Source organism: Scyliorhinus canicula, chromosome 9 (genome assembly GCF_902713615.1).
Source record: "Scyliorhinus canicula chromosome 9, sScyCan1.1, whole genome shotgun sequence".
Taxonomy (NCBI): Eukaryota; Metazoa; Chordata; class Chondrichthyes; order Carcharhiniformes; family Scyliorhinidae; genus Scyliorhinus; species Scyliorhinus canicula.
This window is the reverse complement of record NC_052154.1, coordinates 3,980,281-4,006,338: the sequence shown is the minus strand read 5'-3', so window position 1 is coordinate 4,006,338 and position 26,058 is coordinate 3,980,281. Positions and strand designations below refer to the sequence as shown.

At 45.7% G+C, this 26,058-nt stretch overlaps 1 protein-coding gene across 1 annotated transcript in view; it reads right to left on the bottom strand.

The window, feature by feature from the left end:
* Window positions 1–24,945, bottom strand: part of LOC119971067 (granule associated Rac and RHOG effector protein 1-like) — an 86,380-nt gene extending 61,435 nt beyond the window's left edge. Inside the window, 1 exon segment of the mRNA XM_038806208.1 lies at window positions 24,487–24,945. Within this exon segment, the coding sequence (XP_038662136.1) occupies window positions 24,487–24,945 (459 nt within the window).
* Window positions 24,946–26,058: the final 1,113 nt, after the last annotated feature.

Below are 26,058 nucleotides of genomic sequence, written 5' to 3'. Positions count from 1 at the left end.
GCAAGGGAATATTCCGCACTTGCCTGAATGAGTGCAGCTCCAACAGCACGCAAGAAATTCAACACCATCTGGGACAAAGCAACCAACCCGATTGGCAGCCCCATCCACTAACATTCACTCCCTCCACCAACACACAGTGGTCGCAGTGTGTGTCTGCAAGTTCCCTTCCAAGTCACTCACCATTCTGACGTGGAAATACACCGTCGCACCTTCACCAAGTCAAAATCTTGGAACACCTCCCCCCCCCGCCACCGCCATGCAACAGCACAGTAGCCTACACCACATAGACTGCAATGGTTCACACTACCACCTTCTAAACAGCAATCAGCAACTAGCAATAAATGAAATGAAATGAAAAATTAAATAAATGTTGGCCTTGTCAACAATGCCCACATCTCAAGAATTTATTTTTTAAAAAATTTTAAAGAGCCACATAAGGAAATATTATAACACAAGCACACCCCACACAGGCACACCCCACACAGGCACACCCCACACAGGCACACCCCACACAGGCACACCCCACACAGGCACACACTCCCTTCCCTCACACGCACATCCTACCCCTACACGCCCATCCACACTAAATGGCCTCCTTCTGCAGTGTAGGGGGTCTTATGATTTCACCCCATCACGGTGGAAATCCAGAACTTACCACTTAGGTGATAGTGTCGGTATAAACACTTCCAACAGCAATCAACAACTGAGCCTAATATAAATTCAAACTAGTACGCTGTTCCAGCCATATCTCCTGCACTAAAATTATTAAATATTTCACCATTACTTTGTAAAGGAAACGCTACAAGAGGGGACATCAGAATAATGCGCACAGCTGCAGTGACTGAGATGCACACAGTGATGTAGGTTCCTAAATGACTGTAAACACAATCATAGCGCCAGCAAGTGGATTTGGCGTTGCAATTTAAATAAAGCAATGCTTAAACACTGAGGGTGTGTGAGAGCCGGGATAAGCTGAAGACTGACCAAGGATCTATAGTGAGGAATATTCAATTGTCCCCTTGCACTAACGAGGCCTTGTTCCAGCAACCGGGCTCCCTCACTGAGGTCATACACTGACTTAGTCATGAAACAAATGTCGTCTTTCTTCCTTCCATTACAATTTAACAAGTTAATTCTGAATTCAGCATCGTATTTCCTCCCGAGGCCAAACTAGGTTTCCACATATTTCTATCTTTGTATGTTTTTCTTTAAAACAAGCACTTTCCTTTTTTTGGGAATTCTTCCACTGCATTAATCCTCCCAGCATGGTAATAACTCTCCCCTCTTATGTCAAGCTCTGAAGTGTAACTCAGCTCCAAATTTAAAATGGGTAAAATGTGGACATCATACATTATTGTCCAGGTATATTTCAAAAAACATAAATGAATATTTGGCATGAATGGCCTTTTTTGCTCTTTCAGCGTGTCTTTCCACAACACGCTGTACAATCTGTACCATCAGGGTTACACTGGTTGCTCTGTGCAGCACAAAAATGGTCAGTAATGTTCAGTTGGAAATGCTTTTGCCTCAGATAATGCAATGCATTCAAGTTCCATTGTGGAAACTCGAGAGTATAATCCAGACTGATAGTCCAAAGTATACTGACTGAGTGCTGTACTGTTGGAAATGTTGCTACTGTAGGCCAAGGCCCTGGCTTCACTTTCCAGGAAGGTGTAAAAGATTCAATAGTACTAATCGATGATGAATGAGGAAATCTCTAGTGTTCTAGCCAATATTCTACTCTCAACAACCAACTAAACAGATCAGTATTTCATCAACTGTTAAGGTTTAATAGAATCCCTACAGAGCAGGAGGCGGCCCATCGAGTCTGCATCGCCCCTCTGAAAGAGCACCCTACGTAGGCCCACTGGCCCGCCCTATCCCCGTAACCTCTCCTAACCTGCACACCTTTGGACTATGGGTGGAAACCAGAGCACCCGGGGGAAACCCACGCAGACACGAGCAGAATACAGACAGTCACCAAAGGACGAATTGAACCCGGGCGCTGTGAGACAGCAGTGCAAACGACTGTGCCATCCGATTGAGACATCCTCATACAAAGGAGCTGCAGGTTGTTATATTCAGCTTCAATTTCTTTACTACATTAATGGTGTCACTGCATAGTGACCAGTGAAATTATTCCCTCCCCCCCCCTCACTGAGTCAAATTAATTGATTTTAGTTTTAATCAGTTTGGCATTCAATCTGCCAATTTAAACATCCACTCTCTCCATCACTGATGCACAGTAGCAACTGTGTACACCCTGGAACCTCCCAAACCTCTACCATCCAGAATGCCAAGGGCAGCAGATACATGGATAGGGACACCGCCATCTGCAAATCACAACCGACTGTTCCTTCTTTGTCATTGGGTCCAAGTCCCTCGCTGACATCACTGGTTAGTTTTCTAACACTAAACAGACTCCAGCAGTTCAAGAAGGTGGATCACCACCATCATCTCCAGGGCAATTAGCAGCAGACATGGCCAGTGCTCCTCATACCCAGAGTATCAACACTCTACAAAACGATTATTTGTGGGAGGGGTTGATAGTGAGTGAGTGTGGGATAGCTATTTATGGACCAGGCCTGATTTTCACCTTTCCCAATGTTACAAATGTCAGTTCCTAGCAAAGATTACAAAGTGATCAGGAACTTTGCCTCAGCGTTCTCAGTTAGCAGAGTTGAAAGTGCAGTCCTAGGGCGGGACAGTGGTGCAGTGGTTAGCCCTGCTGCCTCATTGCGCCGAGGTCCAAGGTTTGATCCGGCTCTGTCACTACCCGTGTGGAGTTTGCACATTTATCATAGATTTATCATAGAATTTACAGTGCAGAAGGAGGCCATTCGGCCCATCGAGTCTGTACCGGCTCTTGGAAAGAGCACCCTACCCAAGGTCAACATCTCCACCCTATCCCCATAACCCAGTAACCCCACCCAACCCTAAGGGCAATTTTGGACATTAAGGGTAATTTATCATGGCCAATCCACCTAATCTGCACATCTTTGGACTGTGGGAGGAAACCGGAGCACCCGGAGGAAACCCACGCACACACAGGGGAGGATGTGCAAACTCCGCACAGACAGTGACCCAAGCTGGAATCGAACCTGGGACCCTGGATCTGTGAAGTCATTGTGCTATCCACAATGCTACCGTGCTGCCCTTCCCGTTCTCCCCGTGTTTGCGTGGGTTCAGCCCTCACAACCCAAAGATGTGCAGGGCAGGTGGATTGGCCACGCTAAATTGCCCCCTTAATTGGAAAAAATGAATTGAATACTCGAAATTTATAAAATAAAAAATGCAGTCCTGTCGAGCCGAATGCAGCCAATTCCTGTTCTTTGAATCACATTACCCCACCTTAGTAAATACAAACATGTAGGCCATTCGGCCCCTCGAGCTTGCTGTGCCATTCAATATGATCATGGCTGACTGATAGCAACCCGTCCACCCAATAAGTGATCACCCTCTTGTTCATCAAGAATCTATCCACCACCTCCACCTTAAAAATATTCAAAGGCTCTGCGTCCACCACCTTTTGAGGTCCAATGACTCATAACCCTCCAAGTAAAAATATTTCACCTCATCTGTTTTAAATGGGCGACCCATTATTTTTGAAGTGACCCCCCTCCCACTAGTTCTATAATCTAGATTCTCACACAAGAGGAATCACCCTCTCCACATCCACCCCCTCAAATTCCATCAGGATCTTTTATGTTTTAATCGAGTCGCATCTCCAGTAGATACATGCCTAGCCTTTCCTCATAAGACAGCCAGCACTGCCTGCAGTGTGTGTCTGGATTACGTACTCTGGATATCGAATTCTGTACCATACGTTCAGCTCCAGGGCCGTTGACAGAGGCAGGATGGATAATAATAATAATCTTTAATATTGTCACACGTAGGCTTATATTAACACTGCAATGAAGTTACTGTGAAAATCCATTAGTCGCCACAATCCAGCGTCTGCTAGGGTACACGGAGGGAGAATTCAGAATGTCCGAGTTAACCTAACAGCACGTCTTTCGGGACTCGAGGGAGGAAACCGGAGCACCCGGAGGAAACCTACGCAGACACGGGGCGAACGTGCAGACTCCACACAGTGACCCAAGCCGGGAATCAAACCTGGGACCCTGGAGCTATGAAGCAACAGAGATAAGCTTTCACCAAACCAAAGTTTATTTTCCTTTTCGGGAAAACCAGGGTGAGGGTTAAAAAGTAGAGGATTGGGAACAATTGCTGGAAACTGCTTTTATCGTATCCCAAGCACACTTCCTGCTGATTCCTGGCCATTGTGTGCTGAAGGAAGTACAGGCTCCCACTTTAATGGTATTCACTCTAAAAGCCAGTGTTAACACTGAGAGTTGAATACACATCAAGTGTAATAAGCTATTGTGGTGACTGCAGGTGGCTATACACACTTAAAATACTTCCTTTCTTCTTGGTTTTTACAAAGCTTAGCATTGTACAATTTAAAACTCGTCAGTATCCCATCTCACTCCCAAATCCCATTTACCCATCACCCTATACTCTCAAAACTACATTGGCTCCCAATCCAGTAACACCTCAATTTAAAAATTCACAGCCTCACGTTCAAATTCTTCCAAGGCCTCACACCTTGATTTCCATCACTCCACCCTTGGCCAGGCCTTCACTTGGCTGGGCCGGAAGCTCCGAATTTCCCTTCCTCAGCCTCTCAATCTCTTTCCTCCTTTTAAGACACTCCTTAACCTACCCTCATGTTTTTATTTGAGGTGAGCATTTGATCAGATGACATCGACCATGTTAACAACACTATACAGGTTGTTTGTGGCATTTAACCACACAACGGCAATTGCACTTTCAAAGGTAAATCAGTGAATTTGAATGGGTGTGTCTTAAGGGCACAAGTTAACAGGTTTATGACCTTGCATTGTCACATACAGCAATGCAAGTCACTCCAGAAAGCATTTAAAATTTTGTGGGAGTGCCACAAAGTCCAACATTGCAATTAGTATAATATTTATAGAGAACTTTTAAGGTAATGAAACATCCTATAAGACGGAAGGGATGGCAATGTGGGTCGGCCCTTCAGCCCCTCGAACCATTCAATAGGATCATGGCTGATCAGACATTCCTTGTATCCACTTTCCTGCCCTTTCCCAGTAACCCTTGATTACCTTCCCAAACCACTTCCCAGGAATATCATAAAACAGGTATGACAGGTATGACCAGATAAGGAGATACGAGGTCAGGTGACCAAAAGCTTGGTCAAAGAGGTAGGATTGAAGGAGTGTCTTAAAGAAGAGCAGTGCGGTTGAGGTTTGTGAAGGGTATCTCAGAGCTTAGAGCCCAGGAACTGAAGGTATGGTCACTGATGATGCAGTGATTAAGATTGGGGATGCTCAAGAAGCTAGAATCAGAGAAGCACAGAGAGGATTGTGGAGTTGGAGAAGATTCCAGAAATAGGGAGGGGTGAGACCGTGGAGGGAATTACAAACGAGGATGAGAATTTTAAAATCAAGACATGAAAATGAAATGAAAATGAAATGAAAATCGCTTATTGTCACGAGTAGGCTTCAAATGAAGTTACTGTGAAAAGCCCCTAGTCGCCACATTCCGGCGCCTGTTCGGGGAGGCTGTTACGGGAATCGAACCATGCTGCTGGCTTGCCTTGGTCTGCTGTCAAAGCCAGCGATTAGCCCTGTGAGCTATTGCTTGACCGGGAGTCAATGTAGGTCAGTGAGCACAGGGGTGATAGGGGACTTGCTGCGTGTTAAGACCGAGCAGCAGAGTTTTGGATGACCTCGGGTTTATGGAGGGTAGAATGTGGGAGAACAATCAGGAGCCCATAGCCCAGTAATGCAACAATTGTCGTGCCTTGTGATCTGAAACCTCAGACATATCTATCTTCAAGCGTCTTGCCAACTCTTCAAAAGAGAACTGAGTCAACGCCTGATAAGACAAAGGAAGATACAAATGTCTGAGCTGCTGTATTTCATAGCATGTGAACAACCAGCAACAGTTACAATCAGATTCACTTAGTTCAATTGGTAAGCCTCCATCGCTCTGGTGAGAATATTCTACACACATGATGTATTACTGCAGAGACTGAAAACCTACACCTATCAAGTGTGTGTACTTCCCCAAAGAGGGGGAACAAAAAAACTCCGCCGACAACATTTTGAAGAAGCAAATTTACGATAGTCACTAATGGAACAAACGGAGAATGGGGAAGAAACCTCTGCTCAGAGTGGTGAGAATGTGGAACTCAACCCATGGAATATTTGACATGAATAGCATAGATGCAATTAATATGATGGCAGATACATGTAGGAGAGAGAAGAAACAGAAGAATATGTTGATGGAGTTAAAGGGACGCGGGAGACTGTTTGCATGAAGCACAAACAATAGCTTTGATTGGCTGGGCCAAATGGCTTGTTCCACTGCTGTAAATGGGCTGGTTTAGCTCAGTGGGCTACCTCAGCTGGTTTGTAATGCAGAACAGCAGCAGCGCGGGTTCAATTCCTGTATCAGCTTACCCGAACAGGTGCCAGAATGTGGCGACTAGGAGCTTTTCACAGTAACTTCATACTTGTGACAATAAAAGATTATTAAATTCTATTTAATACTTTATACATCAAATCAGTTGCCACATGGAACTCCTTGTGGAATACACTAGAGTAAATCGCAATGGCCTGGCAACCAACACCACCATCATTTATACTTTTAATATAATAAAACATCTCAAGGTCTTTACAGGAACATTTTGCAAGGAGTTCTGCAATTAAGACGACATTTCCTTCGACACTTCAGTAAAAAGAAACACTACTGTTGACCTCAAACTTTCGCCAGGAATTTGTCTTAGTAAAAGTTATAAACCTTCCCTCTCCAGTACTTGGCTGATGGCTCAGCAGGTTAGGGCAGGAAGCAACTGACCACACAGACTGTGAAAGACCGCAGTATCAATCTGTGGTTGGTGCCAGTTAACCAGACAGTGGCGACTGGTGACTGTTCGGAAAGAGAGAGAATTGGACTTTGTTCTGATTCATGTCCATAGAGCCGATAATCACCGTCCAGGCTCAAACAAGGACAAACACCCAGGTGAAGTTATTGGGGAAATTATAGTGTAGGGTCAGAAAAGCAAAGAAAAGTCATGGAGATGTAGCCGCAAATTAAATCAGTTTAGTCAGTGCAAGAGAACAGTCCCACAGTGAAAATGTTCAGCACTGGCACCGTGATACCAAAGGCAGTTGGAAGAAAAGCTAACAATGCCTGTTCATGCTTTCCTCTTCAACTGGGAGATATTAGTCAATGTTTTAGCAGTTGTTTAAGTGAAACACATATTCAGCAGAAACCTTCCTCAGACAGTAGGGCTTGCTGTAGTGCTCAGAGCCTCAATGACGTGCTTCCCTCTCTCCACAATCAATCCTCTCAGAACGCCCACCTGAAAAAATATTTTGTTCCACAAGCATATCAGCATAAAGATCAACAACTGCTCATTTCCTACATTGTTCTCTCATCCTTTATTCAACTTCCTCCACGGCCTCTCGCCTTCAATCACTGCAACCCTGTCAGTTCTCCAGCCCTCACATATCTGCACCGATCCGATTCTGGCCTCTTGCGTATCTGCTATTTTTCGCTTCATCATTGGTGGCCACGGCCCCGGGTCACTGTCCTTGTGGAGTTTGCACATTCTCCCCGTGTCTGTGTGGGTCTCACCCCCATTATAAATGTGCAGGGTAGGTGGATTGACAATGCTAAATTGCCCCTTAATTGGAAAAATTTAATAAAATAAAAAAAATTGGTGGCCACACCTTCAGCTGCCCAGACCAAAGGCACAGGACTTCCTTCCCCAAGTCATTCGGCCTCTGTACCTCGCTCTGATCTAAGACATCATTAAAAGATAACTCTTTGACCAAGCTTCAAGTCATCTGTCCTTATGTTTCCCAAGTGGTTGTTTGAATTAGTAACTGATGAACACTTTGGAATGTTTTGTTGTGGACTGTTGTGGACACGGCGCTGGCTGTGTGAATGCAAATTGTTGCATGTTTTGTTTGAACAGCCATCAAGTGTGCATCAAGTCCTCCAATACGTTGCATTTCCAGCGAATCAGAATTTCAATCTATCCTGCCCAGCACCTCATAGCAGCCAGCTCCAGAATAGTGGCGGCACATGTCCTCCAAGCCACATTGAGTCATACCTTAAGTCACAGAAAGATGGTCAGCAAGGTAGCACAGTGGCTAGCACTCCTGCCTTACAGCGCCGAGGTCCCAGGTTCGATCCCGGCGCTGGGACACTGTCCGTGTGGAGTTTGCACATTCTTCCCGTGTTTAACTGGGTTTCACCCCCACAACCCAAAGATGTGCAGAGTAGGTGGATTGGCTACGCTAAATTGCCCCTTAATTGGAAAAAATGAATTGGGCACTCTAAATTTTGAAAAACAGTCAGAGAAAGTGACTCATTCAATGAAATCCAAACACTTGTCAAGATGAAGCCAGCATATAGACATACTTCATCACCCAATGCAGATGGAACATTTGCCCCTTAAGTCCCTTTAGGCTGCATTAATGGAAAAAGAGCTTTGCAAGCTGATCCCGCGTGTCAGGGGGCTGAGTTAGGAGGATAGATTCAGGAAAGCTGGGCTTTTGCAAGTCTGGAGAACACCTACCTGAAGACTGAAATTTGGAGGTATTTGAGACGGCGATGCGAATGGAAAAGTAAATCTAAAACATGCCCAAACTCAAGAATAGTGTGCGCAAAGGGTAAATAAATGGTAGTTCTGCAGACTAATTAAAATGGGGTTGAAGTGCTTTGTGATCTTGAGAGTCTCATTACATCCTGGAGATAGAATCACTATCTTGCTGCAGCTGTCATCTTTGGACAAAGGAATGTCTAGTATTGAGGTTGTTTAAATTGGCAAGAATTAAATTGTGGACTCCCTTTTCCATCGATGTCCTCCCAACTCTCCCAAAATGGCCACTCCTTGCTTGATTTGAAAATGAAACAGGTTAAAATTAAACACCACAAGTTCCCTCCAAGCCCCACACCATCCTAACTTGGAACTATATCACCGTTCCTTTATTGTCATTGGGTCAAAATCCTAGAACTTCCTTTCTATTAGCTCTGTGGGTGTAGTCACACCATATGGACTGCAGCAGCTCATCACCACCGTCTCAAGTTCAGTTGAGAATGGGCAATAAATCAGTGGTTAGCACAGCTGCCTCACGGCACCGAGGACCCGGGTTCAATCCCGACCCCGGGTCACTGTCCATGTGGAGTTTGCACATTCTCCCCGTGTCTGCGTGGGTCTCACTCCCCACAACCCAAAAAGGTGTGCAGGATAGGTGGATTGGTCATGCTAAATTTCCCCTTAATTGGGAAATAAAATTGAGTACTCTAAATTTATAAAAAGTAAAGAAAAAGAGTATGGGCAGTAAATAAGTGATGTTGTGGGGGGGGGGGGGGGGAACGGTGATTAGCACAGCTGCCTCACAGCGCCAGGGACCTGGGTTCAATTCCAACCTTGGGTGACTGTGTGGAGTTTGCACTTTCTCCCCCGTGTCTGTGTGGGTTTCCTCCGGGTTCCCTCTCAGTCCAAAGGTCCGCAGGTTAGGTGGGCTGGCCATTGTCAGGGCTGTGGAAAAAGAACGGTGGAGTGGGCCTGCGTAGAGTGCTCTTTTGGGGGGTTGGTGGGACTCGATGGACCAAATGGCCTCCTCCTGCACTGTCAGGATTCTATGAATAGCCTCTTAAGTGCAAGGGACATGGCTTCATATTCCTCTAACAAGAATGAAAGGTTCTGGTGGACAAGCAAGTTTGATGTAAGAAATGAGACACATGAAATGTGACAAAGAATCAAGTGGGTTGCATTACAAAAAGGTTACATTAGCAATTCATGGCTGTACACCTCTGCAGAAAGCTCCCTATGTGGTACAGCCTACGTGGCACTTGCTCAGTATTTTGTTAACCAAATAATTGCTACCAAGTGTAGCTGAACACCCTACAACCATTGCACTAATATAGCAGCAACACTCCACCTCGAAAGAGTGCTGAGAAATAGTTATACACCACGCAAACTGTTACAAATTTCACCAGTCCACACTAGATATTATCCTGTATTTTGCTTCAGAGGTCACACCAAGATTTAAATGTTAGATATAGTTATGGAGGATGTAGTTAAATGGCTATTGTCCTGGGAGTCAACAACTTGGAGGTCACCAGTATAAATGACACTACGGCAAGTTATTCTAACAATCTCATTTTAACAAACCCAGTAACCTGTCATACGATGTGTGCTTCTGACTGACCTGTCAGTTTCTCAAGAGTAATATGGAGAAAACCATCTGCCCTGTTAGCTCGAGATGTTGATGACTTATTGATAGCTCAGAAACCATAGTAACTACCTTAAATGGAGTGTTACCAGCATCCGCACTTCCCAACCTCTCCTTAAATGGAGTGTTACCAGCATCCGCACTTCCCAACCTCTCCTTAAATGGAGTGTTACCAGCATCCGCACTTCCCAACCTCTCCTTAAATGGAGTGTTACCAGCATCCGCACTTCCCAACCTCTCCCAATGTGGAAGGTCACGCCACTTGCGCCATCTCTTCAGGGTAGAATCAATTAAAACATTTTGCCATCAAGCTGTGACCTATATGCTGCATCCAATAATTTCCCATTGTTTTCACGAGGATATTTCCACTTGTAGGAAAAACTAGAACTCGAGGGCACAGCCTCAGACTGAAGGGACGATCCTTTAAAACTGAGATGAGGAGGAATTTCTTCAGCCAGAGGGTGGTGAATCTGTGGAAGTGGAGCTCTTTGCCACCGAAGGCTGTGGAGGCCAAACAGATAGGTTCTTGATTATAGAATCCTTACAGCACGGGAGGCCATACAGCCCATCGAGTCTGCACCGACCATCTGGATGAGCACCCTATCTAGGCCCAATCCCCCACCCTATCCCTGTGACCCCACCTAGGGACAATTCAGCATAGCCAATCCACCTAACCTGCACATCTTTGGATCATGGGAGGAAGCCAGAGCACCTGGAGGAAACCCACGCAGACACGGGAAGAATGTAGCAAATTCCACAGTCACCAGACGTTGGAACTGAACCCAGGTCCCTGGCGCTTTGAGGCAGTAGTGCTAACCACTCTGCCACCATGCCGCTCTTATTAATATGGGGATCTGGGGTTATGGAGAGAAGGCAGGAGAATGGGGATGAGAAACATATCAGCCATGATTGAATGGTGGAGTAGATCCGTTGGGCCGAATGGCCTAATTCTCCTCCTATGTCTTATGGTCTTATTGTCTCAAAGTCAAAACATCGTGGAAAAGTACACAAGCTGTTTGCTGTTTAATCAGAGTCCGATCTAAGCATCTGAATTAATGCGATAAAAGGTTTGTGCCTCAATGCGTATCTGGTAAGCTGAATATTGTTTAAGAATATTAACTAATATAGGTTAAGATCCCAAAAGGTTACAGCAATATTCTATTATGTTACAATGGTTTGCTCCTCAGTGTCCTGGCCAATACTTGCCCATCAATCGAGATCACGAAAAACAGTTTATCTGGGCATTTATTTCACTGTCAGTTGCATATTCTCAATAACCATCATTCCACCATCGATGTCTTGGTCTTAATCTCTGGAATTCCCTTCCTAAACATCCCTGCCTTTATCTCTCGCTCCTTGAAGACCATTATTAAACCTACCTCTTTGACCAAGCTTTTGGTCAGCTATCCCAATATCTCCATTTGTGGTTGTGTTAAATGTAGTTTGATAACAACCACAGGAAGCACCCCGGGACCTTTCACCACATTAAAAGAGGATATATAAATGGAAGTTGTTGCTGCAGGTTTGCAATTTCATGAGGGAGAGGGGCAAAGGCAAAAAAGGAAATTTATAGGTGTCTATGTGGGTACAAAAGATTGAACGTGTAGGAGATAAATACAGGATGGCCTCAGTTAATGTCATCCCACACGACATTATTCCACATTGACACTGATGTCCAATTAATACCTGGCACTCATCGTGATGCTGCTATTTTGCATCAACAAAGTCTTACTGCTGGACATTCCCGCATTACTACCGTGTCGAGGCAGCGAGAGCTGGGTCTCGGGAGCAGCGCTGAGCCCGGCAATCTTGGGAGGAATCAGTCACTGGAAGCAGCCCAGAGTGCACTATCCTGAAGTGGTTCCCAATGCTTTTTTTTTTAAAAAGGCTGCTAAGCTGGTTAAAGACGCAGCACCCTGGACAGTGCAGAAGGGTGATGTGTGCACACCTGCGAACCCTGGAATACAGCAGCTTCCTCCTGTCACTGTCTTGGTTGTTCAAAATTGTTGTGGCATTGTTCATTAATTTTACCTATAATATTTGTTCATAAATCAGCCGATAAAGAGGCAGTGATTATGAAATGCTTTTTTGCTAAGAAAAGTTTTTTAAAATAAAGTTAGAGTACCCAAATTTTTTCTCCCCCAATTAAGTGGCAATTTAGCCTGGCCAATCCACCTACCCTGCACATCTTTTTGGGATGTGGGGGTGAGACCCAGGCAGACACGAGGAGAATGTGCAAAATCCACACGGACAGTGACCCGGGGGTGGGATCGAACCTGGGTCCTCGGCGTCGTGAAGCAGCAGTGCTAACCACTGCACCACCATGCCGCCCTTTGCTGAGAAAAGTAACACATCAAGTGAAATAAAGAAGAAGAAAAAAAAATACAGCATAGGAACAGGCCCTTCGGCCCTCCAAGCCTGTGCCGACCATGCTGCCCGTCTGAACTAAAATCTTCTACACTTCCAGGTTTGTATCCCTCTATTCCCATCCTATTTATGTATTTGTCAAGATGCCCCTTAAACGTCACTATCGTCCCTGCTTCCACCACCTCCTCCGGCAGTGAGTTCCAGGCACCCACTACCCTCTGTGTAAAAAAAAAACTTACCTCGTACATCTCCTCTAAACTTTGCCTCTCGCACCTTAAACCTATGCCCCCCTAGTAATTGACCCCTCTTCCCTGGGAAAAAGCCTCTGACTATCCACTCTGTCTATGCCCCTCATAATTTTTTAGACCTCTATCAAGTCGCCCCTCAACCTCCTTCATTCCAGTGAGAACAAACCAAGTTTATTCAACCTCCCCTCATAGCTAATGCCCTCCATACCAGGCAACATCCTAGTAAATTTCTTCTGCACCCTCTCTAAAGCCTGGTCGTTTGGCGACCAGAATTGAACACTATACTCCAAGTGTGGCCTAACTAAGGTTGGATACCGCTGCAACATGACGTGCCAATTTTTATACTCAATGCCCCGGCCAATGAAAGCAAGCATGCCGTATGCCTTCTTGACTACCTTCTCCACCTGTGTTGTCCCTTTCAGTGACCTGTGGACCTGTACACCAAGATCACTCTGACTGTCAGTACTCTTGAGGGTTCTACCATTCACTGTATAATTCCTACCTGCATTCGACCTTCCAAAATGCATTACCTCACATTTGTCCAGATCAAACTCCACCTGCCATCTCGCCGCCCAAGTCTCCAAACCATCTAAATCCTGCGGTATCCTCTGACAGTCCTCATCACTATCCGCAATTCCAACAGCCTTTGTGTTGTCTGCAAACTTACTAATCTGACCAGTTACATTTTCCTCCAAATCATTTATATATACTACGAACAGCGCTGATCCCTGCGGAACACCACTAGTCACAGCCCTCCAATCAGAAAAGCACCCTTCCATTGCTACTCTCTGCCTTCTATGACCTAGCCAGTTCTGTATCTATCTTGCCAGCTCCCCTCTGATCCTGTGTGACTTCACCTTTTGTACCAGTCTGCCATGAGGGACGTTGTTAAAGGCCTTACTGAAGTCCATATAGACAACATCCACTGCCCTACCTGCATCAATCATCTTTGTGACCTCCTCGAAAAACTCGATCAGGTTGTGAGACACGACCTCCCATTCACAAAACCATGCTGCCTCTCGCTAAAACGGCCCCTTGCTTCCAAATGGGAGTAGATCCTGTCTTGAAGAATTCTCCAGTAATTTCCCTACCACTGACTGAAGGCTCACTGGCCTGTAGTTCCCTGGATTAACCTTACGACCCTTCTTAAACAAAGGAACAACATTGGCTATTCTCCAGTCCTCTGGAACATCACCGGAAGACAGTGAGGATCCAAAGGTTTCTGTCAAGGCCTCAGCAATTTCCTCTCTTGTCTCCTTCAGTATTCTGGGGTAGATCCCATCACGCCCTGGGGACTTATCCACCTTAATATTTTTCAAGATGCCCAACACCTCGTCTTTTTGGATCTCAATGTGACCCAAGCTATCGATACACCCTTCTCCAGATTCAACATCCACCAATTCCTTCTCTTTGGTGAATACTAATGCAAAGTATTCATTTAGTACCTTGCCCATTTCCTCTGGCTCCACACATAGATTCCCTTGCCTATCCTTCAGTGGGCCAACCCTTTCCCTGGCCACCCTCTTGCTTTTTATGTACGTGTAAAAAGCCTTGGGATTTTCCTTAACCCTATTTGCCAATGACTTTTTGTGACCCCTTTTAGCCTCCTGACTCCTTGCTTAAGTTCCTTCCTACTTTCCTTATCCAAGAGTTCCGGAATTTGCCATATTTATCCTTCTTCCTCACAGGAACATGCCGGTCCTGAATTCCTTTCAACTGATATTTGAAAGCCTCCCACATGTCAGATGTTGCTTTATCCTCAAGCATCCGCCCCCAATCTAGGATCTTCAGTTCCCGTCTAATATTGTTATAATTAGCCTTCCCCCAATTTAGCACATTCACCCTAGGACCACTCTTATCCTTGTCCACCACCACTTTAAAACTGACTGAATTGTGGTCACTGTTCCCGAAATGGTCCCCTACTGAAACGTCTACTACCTGGCCAGGTTCATTCCCCAATACCAGGTCCAGTACAACCCCTTCCCTAGTTGGTCTATCTACATATTGTTTTAGGAATCCCTCCTGGATGCTCCTTACAAACTCTGCCCCGTCCAAGTCCCTAGCACTAAGTGATTCCCAGTCAATATTGGGGAAGTTGAAGTCTCCCAACACAACAACCCTGTTGCTTTTACTCCTTTGCAAAATCTGTCTACCTATCTGCTCCTCTATCTCCCGCTGGCTGTTGGGAGGCCTGTAGTAAACCCCCAACATTGTGACTGCACCCTTCTTATTCCTGATTTCTACCCATATAGCCTCGCTGCCCTCTGAGGTGTCCTCCCGCAGTACAGCTGTGATATTCTCCCTAACCAGTAGCGCAACTCCTCCACCCCTGTTACATCCCCCTCTATCCCGCCTGAAACATCTAAATCCTGGAATGTTTAACTGCCAATCCTGTCCTTCCCTCAACCAGGTCTCTGTAATGGCAACAACATCATCGTTCCAAGTACTAATCCAAGCTCTAAGTTCATCTGCCTTACCCGTTGTACTTCTTGCATTAAAATATATGCACTTCAGGCCACCAGTCCCACTGTTTTCAGCAACATCTCCCTGTCTGCTCTTCCTCAGAGCCATACTGGCCCTATTTCCTTGTTCTCCCTCAATTTTTTCACCTTCTGACCTATTACTCCGGTACCTACCCGCCTGCCAAATGAGATATTATAAAGCACTCTTAAATAGGTGAATGCGCAGTGGATATCGCTGGAGCTTTGACTTGTCGGCAACAACGGTGAGAACAATTATTAAAAACACTGATAAAAGAATAGTTGAACTGGCAACTCCTTTGACTGCTGTTTGAGTAACAAATAATCAGATGGTGAAACACTAACTATTTTGATTGAACATCAAACTCATCGATGCATGCCTCTTAGTTTCATCTTATTTAACAAATGACTAGGTGTTCGTATGATCGTAAGAAAGACTATGATGAAAATTCAAACATAGAACCATTTGATACTAGTCGTGGGCAGTGTGCAAGGTATAGCTAACTTGCGTAAGTTGTCTCTGCCTTGCTATTGGAAAGGAAAGTGCTGAGAACACAAGCTCGCTGTACACAGAGCTTTGTATTTCTGGTTGGTTTGCTTTCGGTCCACACACAACTTTTGATGTGATAGCTGAGGCCTTAGCAATCCTGTTGCTGTTTTCAGCATCAAGGGAAATATTGCTGGTAATTTCTGATCGAGGTATGTGACGCTGTCAACGACCTCCAGAATGAGGTTGTCAACATTGATGCAAGGTGGAGCCTCTATGCCCTGGCCAATAACATCCTGATGTTGATCATCAGTCCAACCTACTTGCAGGCCCGGGAGAACTACCCTACCAGCTGTTGCAAGTGAACATCAGTATGGGATGCCAGCATGGCAGAATCAGCAAACAGCAACCCACAGACTAGGACATTGTACACTGGTTTTGGCATGCAGTCATACCAAGTTGAACAGGTCTGGCATGCAGGTAGACATCGTTATATCAGTCGCCGAAAGCATACAATAGCAACGCTGGGAAAAAACGTCACAAGGAGTTGGCATTCAGGTGCAGATTAATCCTACTGCCGCTTAACTTGAAAGCCTCCAATGATGCTCCATTGTCACTGATGAAACTGTGCATGTTCTTGTGGCAGCAGTGCTAACCACTGCACCACCATGCTGCCCCTTCCATCCAATACTTAACAAGGAGGTACCTCGGCAATTGTTATAGTTATTGTGATCCCCTTTGTTTTCGTACACGGTGACTATTTTTGCATCACGCCTGTTGTGAGACACAAATCTTTTCTTGCAGAAGAAATAAGCTCTTGGTGATAATGCAGTGGTGCCAGGTTTTCACTTTTGATAATTTTGGGGTGGAATACCATCATTTCCCAGGGCTTTATACTGTTAAGACAATCCATGGCCTTGTTGAGCTCCATTATGGTGGGCTTGCAGGGTTTCAACCTTTATTGAATGGCACAGTGCCGAGCAGTCTGCTGAGACTTGATTCAGGTAGCTCTGCAATTCTGTTTGCTTTTGTTCATGAGGATTCTCCTCTTGGTTGCAGTAACTGGCTCCATTTGAGTCCAATAAGCCTCTAACCAGTTAACATTCCCGAGCTCTCTGCCCGTGCACATGGTACAGTTATAGATAGTGTTGAGCAGATGATCCGACTGACCCCACACAAGAGCCTGATCGGGGATGTTGACGAACTTCTGGGTCTTTTCTGGGTGAGTGGTATGGCAAATGTTGATCCAAGGATGACCTTTCTTCTTGAAGCGGTAGACACTTTCTTGAAGCGGTCGGGTTTTCCTGGCTGAAGCGAGCCTTGCTACACACCAGGAAGTGGTGTCAATCAGTGCCATGAGAGCTAGGTGTAATGAGGACACTGTTACAGTTGGTGATGGTGCGATCTAGGTGGTGACATGATCTTGGGTGCATCCAGGACATTTTGAAGTAGTTGTTTGTTACAGAGTCCATGGCAGCAGCATAGCTCCAGAAATCTCTGTCCACTTCCATTAATCATGCCAATTTCCTGGAGATTGGCCAAGCTGTGTTGTTGGTATCCACCATTGGCCAGGTTGTGTTGTCAATATCCACCTTTGTGATGAAGTCCCCCAGAAGGTACAGCACCTCAATACTGGTAATTCTGATGGCAGTGTCAAGTACCTCATCAACTGGGGTGGAGGTGAGTGCCGGGCAGAGATGCGCGAGGTTAACTGGGCCTGTGGTTCTTGAAAAGTGTAGCCTCTTGTGATGGATTCAATAATTGAGAGTAGTATTTGTCGCTGCAAAACCTAGTTCATGTTCAAGTGTTGCCACGTGGGTTTTCCCCTGTCAGAAGAACATGTTGTGTTTTCTCTTCAAGGGATCCACTTTGAGTGAGCCTGGTTTCTTACAGCGCAGCAATGTCCACGTTGAACTTTGTAGGTTCTTTCTCGATCATGTCCTTATGGACATGAAAATCGCTTATGGTCACGAGTAGGCTTCAAATGAAGTTACTGCGAAAATCCCCGAGTCACCACATTCCGGCGTCTGTTCGGGGAGGCTGGTACAGGAATTGAACCCTCTTGTTGGGTTCCTCACCACCTGCTGCAGTCCCAGTCTAGCAGCTATGTCCTTGCCTTGACTACATCATCTAGAAGATTTATAAGTAAGGCCAGGAGACATGGTCCTTATGTTACAGCTTGCGATGCAACAGACTGGTGCCTTCAGTGTTGAGTTTGTCTTTTCTGGTGCATAGACAAGCAACATGCCCGTCAAGCTGCCTTCTTGAACCACTGTGGTCCCCGAGATGTAGGTAACCACTGTGCTGTAGGGAGGGAGTTTCAGGATGTTGACCCAGTGACAGTGAAGGAATGGAGATCTTTTTCCAAGTTAGGGTGGTGAGTGACTTGGAGGAGAACCTTCAGGTGGTGGGGTTCCCAGGTATCTGCTGCTCTTGTCCTTCTAGATGGTGGTCGTCATGTGTTTGGAAGATGCTGCCTAAGGAACCGTGGCAAATTCCTGCAGTGCATCTTGTAGATGGTACACACAGCTGCCACTGTGCACCGGTGGTGGAGAGATTGTGGAAGGGGGAACAATCAAACGGGCTGCTTTGTCCTGGATGGTGTTGAGCTTCAAGTATTGTTGGAGCTGCACTCACCCAGGCAAGTGGAGAGCATTCCATTGCACTCTTGACTTCTGCCTTGCAGATGGTGGACAGGCTTGGGGTGGGGTTTTAGGAGTGAATTACTCACCATAGGATTCCTTGCCTTTGACCTGCTCTGGTAACCACAGTATTAATATGACTAGTCCAGTTGAGTTTCTGATCAATGGTAACCATCAGGATGCTGATTGTGGGGGATTCAGCGATGGTAATGCCACTGAATATCAAGGGGTGAAGTAGGAGATGGTCATTGTCTGGCACTTGTGTGGCGTGAATGTAACTTGCAACTTGTCAGCCCGAGCCTGGAATTGTCCAGGTCTTGCTGTATTTGGACATGGAATGCTTCATTATCTGAGGAGTCGCGAATGGTGCTGAACATTGTGCAGTCATCGGCAAACATCCCCACTTCTGACTAAACGATGGAAGGAAGGTGAAATGAAATGAAAATCGCTTATGGTCACAAGTAGACTTCAAATGAAGTTACTGTGAAAAGCCCCTAGTCGCCACATTCCGGCGTCTGTTCGGGGAGGCTCGTACAGGAATTGAACCCTCTTGTTGGGTTCCTCACCACCTGCTGCAGTCCCAGTCTAGCAGCTATGTCCTTTAGGACCCATCCAGCTCAGTCTGTGGTGGTACTACCGAGCCACTCTTGGGGACGGACACTGAAGTCTCCCACTTAGAGTACTTTCTGCACCCTGTCACCCTCAAAGCTTCCTCCAAGTGGTGTTCAACATGGAGAGTACGGATTCATCAGTTGATGGTGGTCGGTATGTGATAATCAGCAGGAGATTTCTTTGTCTATGTTCAAGCTGAAACCATGAGACTCCATTGGGTCTTGAGGGCTCTCAGAGTAACTCCCTCCCAGCTATTTAGCACTGAGCCGCCACCTCTGCTGGGTCTGTCTTGCCGGTGAGACAGAACATATCCAAGAATGGTGATAGTGGTGTCTGGGACATAGTCATACTCACAGAATCATACCTTACAGACAATGTCAGGCTGTTGTTTGACATTTCTCCCAACGTTGATGCAAGCCCCAAGGTGTTAGTAAGGATGACTGCAGGGTCTGCCGTCGTGCTTTCCAGTGCCTGTGTCGATGTCCTGTGGTCCGTCCGGCCTAATTTCTTTTTTGCGTTTTGTGGCAGATGAATACAACTGAGCGGCATGCTAGGCCATTTCAGAGGGCTGGGTCAAAGAGTCAACCACATTGCTGTTGGTCTGGAGTCACATGTAGGACAGACCAGGTAAGGGTTGCAAGATTTTCTTCCAGAAAGGACATTAGTGAACCAAATGGGTTTTTACGACAATTGACAATGGTTTCATGGCCACCATGAGACTATTAATTCCAGATATTTTATTGAGTTTAAATTCCACCACCTGCCGTGGTGGGAATTGTACCCGGATCCCCAGATCATTACCCTGGGTCTCTGGATTACTAGTCCAGCAACAACACCACTACTCCACCGTCTCCAGGGCCTGGAGACAAGCAGTCAGAAATTACATGGAAAAAACTGAGAACAAAATTAACGACCAGATGGCAGACGAGAGACTACCAGAAGGAAAAATGATCAGTTGATCTCAGGCTAGCGATATTCATGTGCCAGCTGTGGCAGAGATTGCCACTCACCAATCGGCCTCGACAGTCACAACACACAATGTTGAGTCTAAGATGGGTGGGTGTGGGAACCTTGCCAGTGCCGATGATAAAGCAACTGATTTCTTAATTAAAACATGAAGTGAAATCATTGGGGAGAGTGGAAATATTCCTCAACGAGTGTTTAATAATCTCCATTTGCCCGGATGAGTGCAGCTCCAATAACACTCAAGAAACTCGACGCCATCCAGGACAAAGCAACCCACTTGATTGCTCCCCCATCCACACATATTCAAACCCTCCATCACCGACGAACAGTGGCAGCTGTGTACACCATCTACACTGCAGTAACTCACCAAGGTTCCTCAGACAGCACCTTCCAAACCCATGACCACTACCATCTAGAAGGACAAGAGCAGCAGTTACCTGGGAACCCCAACACCTGGAGTTTCCCCTCCAAGTCACTCACCACCTTGACTTGGAAATATGTCGGCCGTAACTTCATTGTCGCTGGGGAACTCCCTCTCGAACAGCACAGTGGTGTATCTACACCTCAAGGACTGCAGCGGTTCAAGAAAACAACTCACCACCACCTCCCGAAGGGCAACTGGGGATGGGCAATAAATGCTGGCCTAACCAATGATGTCTACATCCCATAAATGATTTTTTTTTTTTAAATTAAAAATGTGGATGAGACTGGCTTATTCTGGAAAAGGATGCCTTCCAGTACATTTCAAAAGATGAAGAGAGAATGCCGGGGGTAAAGCAGAACGGGACATTGTTGCCCATTGGGAGCGCAGCAGGTGATTTTAAAGCAAACCGATTCTTGTTTATCCCAAACACCCAGCACAATGAAGGGTTATTCAAGGAACAAGCTACCTGTTGTGTGGAGGGCTATCAAGATGATATGGATAACCCAACAATTGATGATTGGTTTACATCCTACGTCTGTCAAACTGCCGCAGGCTATTTTCAGTAAATGATCTTGCCAACAAAACTTTTCTCCTGCTGGACAATGCTCCTGACCATCTTACAGTTCTTGATGGCCCCAGTAACAATGTCACCGTGAACGGTCTTCCACCTAACACCACCTTCATTTTTCAGCCTATGGATCAAAGAGCAATTGCAAACTTTGAGGCCGATTCCCATCCAAGAGGTTTTGGACAGACCATCAGAGAAACTGAAGGTGAAGATGCCTCTATCCTAAAGGAATTTTAGCAGAATTACAACATCATTAAGGCCATTGATAACATTCCTGTGGCGTGCAATGAAGTTACCTTATCCAATAAGAATGGTGTGCAGGGGAGGTGTGGCTAGATTGCAATAGAGTCAAAGGTTATGCAGAGTCTATTGAGAAAATCAAGGGATGATCCTAGAAATGGTTAAGCAAATGGACTGGATCAGATAAAGGCCGAAGACGTTGCAGTGCTGTTTATCTCCTGTGTACAGGCTTTGTCTACAAGAAATGGAAGAGGGACATGGAGGAGGGGGAGGGAGATGAGGCATAGGGGCAACCAACCACGTCATTGCTCAAAATCACTCAGAGATTGAAGAGACAATGACCATCTTTGATCACAGTAAGAAGTCTTACAACACCAGGTTAAAGTCCAACAGGTTTGTTTCAAACACGAGCTTTCGGAGCACGGCTCCTTCTTCAGGTGAATGGAAAGGCTTGTTCCAGAAATGTTTATATAGACACAGTCAGAGATGCCCCGGAATGCGAGCACCTGCAGGCAATCAAATCATCAAAGATGCAGAGAGAGAGGTAACTCCAGGTTAAAGAGGTGTGAATTGTCCCAAGCCAGTTCAGTCGGTAGGCCTCTGCAAGTCCAGGCTTGTTGGTGGGGGCCGAATGTAATGCGACATGAATCCCAGATCCCGGTTGAGTCCGCATTCATGCGTGCGGAACTTAGCTATAAGTTTTTGCTCAGCAATTTTGCGTTGTCGCGTCTCCTGAAGGCCTCCTTGTAGAATGCTGACCCGGAGATCAGAGGCTGAATGTCCTTGACTGCTGAAGTGTTCCCCAACTGGAAGGGAACAGTCCTGCCTGTTGATAGTCGCACGATGCCCGTTTATTCGTTGTCGCAGTGTCTGCATGGTCTCGCCAATGTACCACGCTTCGGGAAAGGATGGGACAATTCACACCTCTTTAACCTGGAGTTACCTCTCTCTCTGCATCTTTGATGATTTGATTGCCTGCAGGTGCTCGCATTCCGGGGCATCTCTGACTGTGTCCATATAAACATTTCTGGAACAAGCCTTTCCATTCACCTGAAGAAGGAGCCGTGCTCCGAAAGCTCGTGTTTGAAACAAACCTGTTGGACTTTAACCTGGTGTTGTAAGACTTCTTACTGTGCTCACCCCAGTCCAACGCCGGCATCTCCACATCATGGCATCTTTGATCAAGGAGAGCAAGACAGACAGCATTGTTCAAGAGTGAACAGAAACATTAACAATGTAGTCAACTGCTTTCGGGAGTTCTATAGGAGGAAAAAAAGCAAAATTGCAGCTGTTACTGGAAAAATTATTGAAAAGCCGCACTGCAAAGAACCCTTCAAAGGATGTTGCAGTCTTGGTAATAGTCCAGGGAAAAAAACCTTCCAACAACCCTCCAAAAAGTCTTCCCAACCTCCAACAAAACCCACCTCCACTCACCCATTCCCCAAAATGGCTTCACAGCTTGCTGAATATCTAAACTTTCTTTTAACTTTCTCACATCATTTATTGATGTTTTATACGTTTTCTTAACTTTAAAGCATTAATGTGCATGTTGGTTTGGAAAGATATATACCAAAAGCCTCGCCCAAGAAACGTAACCCCATTTATAACATCGCGTCTATGTTTTGCATGGTGTTGTATTTTCTAGGAAACAATTAACTACATCGGAGGAGCCCCCGCACAGAAATCTGAAACAAAGCAAGTTGGAAATAGACAATCAGGCCTTCTGCGTGTGAAGAGGAAATAGAAATTGACTAAAGCCTGGGTAATTGACGCAAAACATGGGCTTACTGCATATGTCCAACATATTCCACTCATACCACTTTAAACCAGCTGTATTATTGAACTGCAACATGAACGGCCCAAACCTGGTCTCAAACCTGCTCCCGAGGGCAAGTCTAAGCTTCTACATAGTTACAGGACCTGTTCCTGTGTCACCACCCCCAAGCCCCCCCCCCCCCCCCCCCCCCCCAACCACTCAGAAAACCTCTACAATCTGGACACTACAAGGTTACCAAAACATAAAGACAATCACAGCTAAACATAGCTCTTTCGGTCACAGGTAAACTTCTATCATGGGTAATCGGAGAAACCTTGGCCAATTTCACCTTCCCCTGACCCAAGGGTTTGAGGCCAAGTGCGGCACTTGGCGTACACCAGGGGTCAAACCTGAGACCTACACAGCTCAAACAGCACTATATTCTCCAAAAAGTTGGAACTTTTATAAAAGTGCCATTCAAGGTGTTAGCAGTGGCTCTGTGAGGAGTGCTCGCATTCCAAGTTAGAAGGTTGTGGGTTCAAGTGCCATTCCGGAGACTGGAGTACGCAATCCAGGCAGAAACTCCCAGTGCAATCCTGAGGGAGTGCTGCACTAGAAGATGAACTTCAGATGGAAGTGTTGCTCTCTCAGTTGGAAATAAAGTATTCCTTGGCACTATTTGGAATAAGAGCAACAGAGTTCTCACCAGCACCCTGGTCAATATTTAATCTACAACCACATCAAGAACAGATGATCTGGCTATTTATTTCACTGATATTAGTGGGTCCTTGTGCACAGATTAGCTGCCAACTTTCCCTACATTACAACACCAAATGTAAGTCAGAAATACCATATTGTCTGTTAAGTGCTTTGGGACATAAAAACATTGAATACCTACAGTTCAAGAAGAGGCCATTCGGCCCATCGACCCTCTGAAAGAGCACTCTACCTAGCCCCACACCCCTGCCCCATAACACCACCTAACCTGCACATCTTTAAACATTAAGGGGCAATTTATCATGGCCAATCCGCCTAACCCGCATGGGGAGAACATGCAAACTCCACATAGTCTCCCAAGGCCGGAATCGAACCCAGGGTGTTAACCACTGTGCTGCCCAGGGTCGAGATTCTGAGAAGTTCCATCGAAATACAAGTCCTTTCTCCCTTTCCAATAAGAGCTGTCAGCAATAATACAAATTCAAATTCTAACAACCCCCACGCACAGAGTTGCAACAATTCTTGTAAAGCTTCGCCACACAAGCTCTTTGGACAATCCCTCTCCGACAAAACATTAAAAAGTTTGAAACAATCCTATTTGTTTGTATTTTTAATAGTTTTATGTCTACAGTAACACGTCTCAGTTAGTTAAGAAACTCTTGTCAGTTTCCTTACCTCAATATCTTGAAGACTGAAGTCATTCTGATCTTTGAAACTTGCTGTCCCTGCACTCAGTTCCATCAGCATTTTCGCAATTTCTGGCTTTATTGCTGCTGTGAGTCTGCTTGCTGCCTCCATGACATGTACCTGCACGTCTTTCAGTTGCATAGCTGCTTTAGAATAGTGAGAGTTTCGAAAAACACTGCTGAAGAGGTCGGTGAGAAGCGTGCTGGCTCGGCAGAATACGTTCAGTGCATCCAGGTATTTGGAAATTCCCTGCTGGATGTCAGCTATCTGGGTGGTGGGTGCCAGTGGAGGTGTGATGGCAGCGGTGGATGCCATAGGTGCGCTCAGGGTCCTGCCTAGCTCAGGCATTGGGTACTGCTGGTGTTGTTGCACTTTCTGCTTGGACCCGCCAAGCAGAAACCGCCGCTTATAGTCCATTTTATTTTCCCGGGCACTGCAACAATACATAAGTGACGGTGCTTTATCCGTGAGTTGTTGTTTGCTTCGTTTTTTTTTGTATAAAAAGTCTTATCAAGGTAGCAATTTTCTTCTGGTCAAGTGTTTCAAACAATTTTGAACATGGTATGTTCTGCAAATAGAGTCAAGAGTATCACGTACATAATTCTAGCTCTAGAGCATGCCTGAAGGCAAGCATTTCCACATATGCACTGTCCGTCAGCACAGGAGTCAATTGGGAATGGGTGAACTGTACTAGTTGTCTGTAGGTGCAGCCCTGCTGCAACCAGTCAAGTCGGGAGAGATAATTGGTTACTGGTGCGCTGTCTCCGACTTGCCCATTCATAAGCAGCTTCTACTTTTCAGAAAGCTACACAGCAACGCGTGGAGGGGTCTAGCAGAGCCTCATGCTATTCCAATGATTGCAATAAAACCTGCCGCAGTGGCCAACCGGAGGAGTCAGTGCCATTTCACTCCCTAGAGAAATGAGGGTTGGGGAGGTGAAAGAAAGTGAGCAGACCCAGAAACCATGGAATCGGCTCGCCAGTTCAATTAGTATTAGAACTCCGACTTTTTGTTTTGAATCATACGGTGTTCATCGAACACTTGCTAGTTACAACACACAAGCCATAACACCTTCACAGAGCAAACACACACACACACACACACACAAAAAAATCTAATTAGCTGACCTACCAAAATGGACTAAGACACTGATCAACAGCGAAAGTTAAACTTAAAATATTAACTACTCAGTGCTTGGACTACTGCTCGAAGCTGTCCACATTACTTCTGTCCCGTGATCAATTCAAGTTCTTCAAAGAATTTTTGACAGATCCAGTCGGTCAAACGTAATTAATTTGGATGTAGTGTTTCAACCGTAACACTGAAACAGGAACCCTCGAGTGTCTATGTTCCGACTCCCGTAGATTTCACAGGCTGCCTCCTCCTCCCTTCATACGTACTGGGTTTTTAAATCCTTGGTGAGGTAGTTTGGAATCGACAGCGGAAACAAGTGCTGCTTCCAAATTGCTTTATGCATTCAGTTGCAGTGTGAAGCAGGACAGCACTAACGTACTGCTAAGGCCTCTAGGTCATTTCCTGAAATAAAGAAAGAGAAATCAA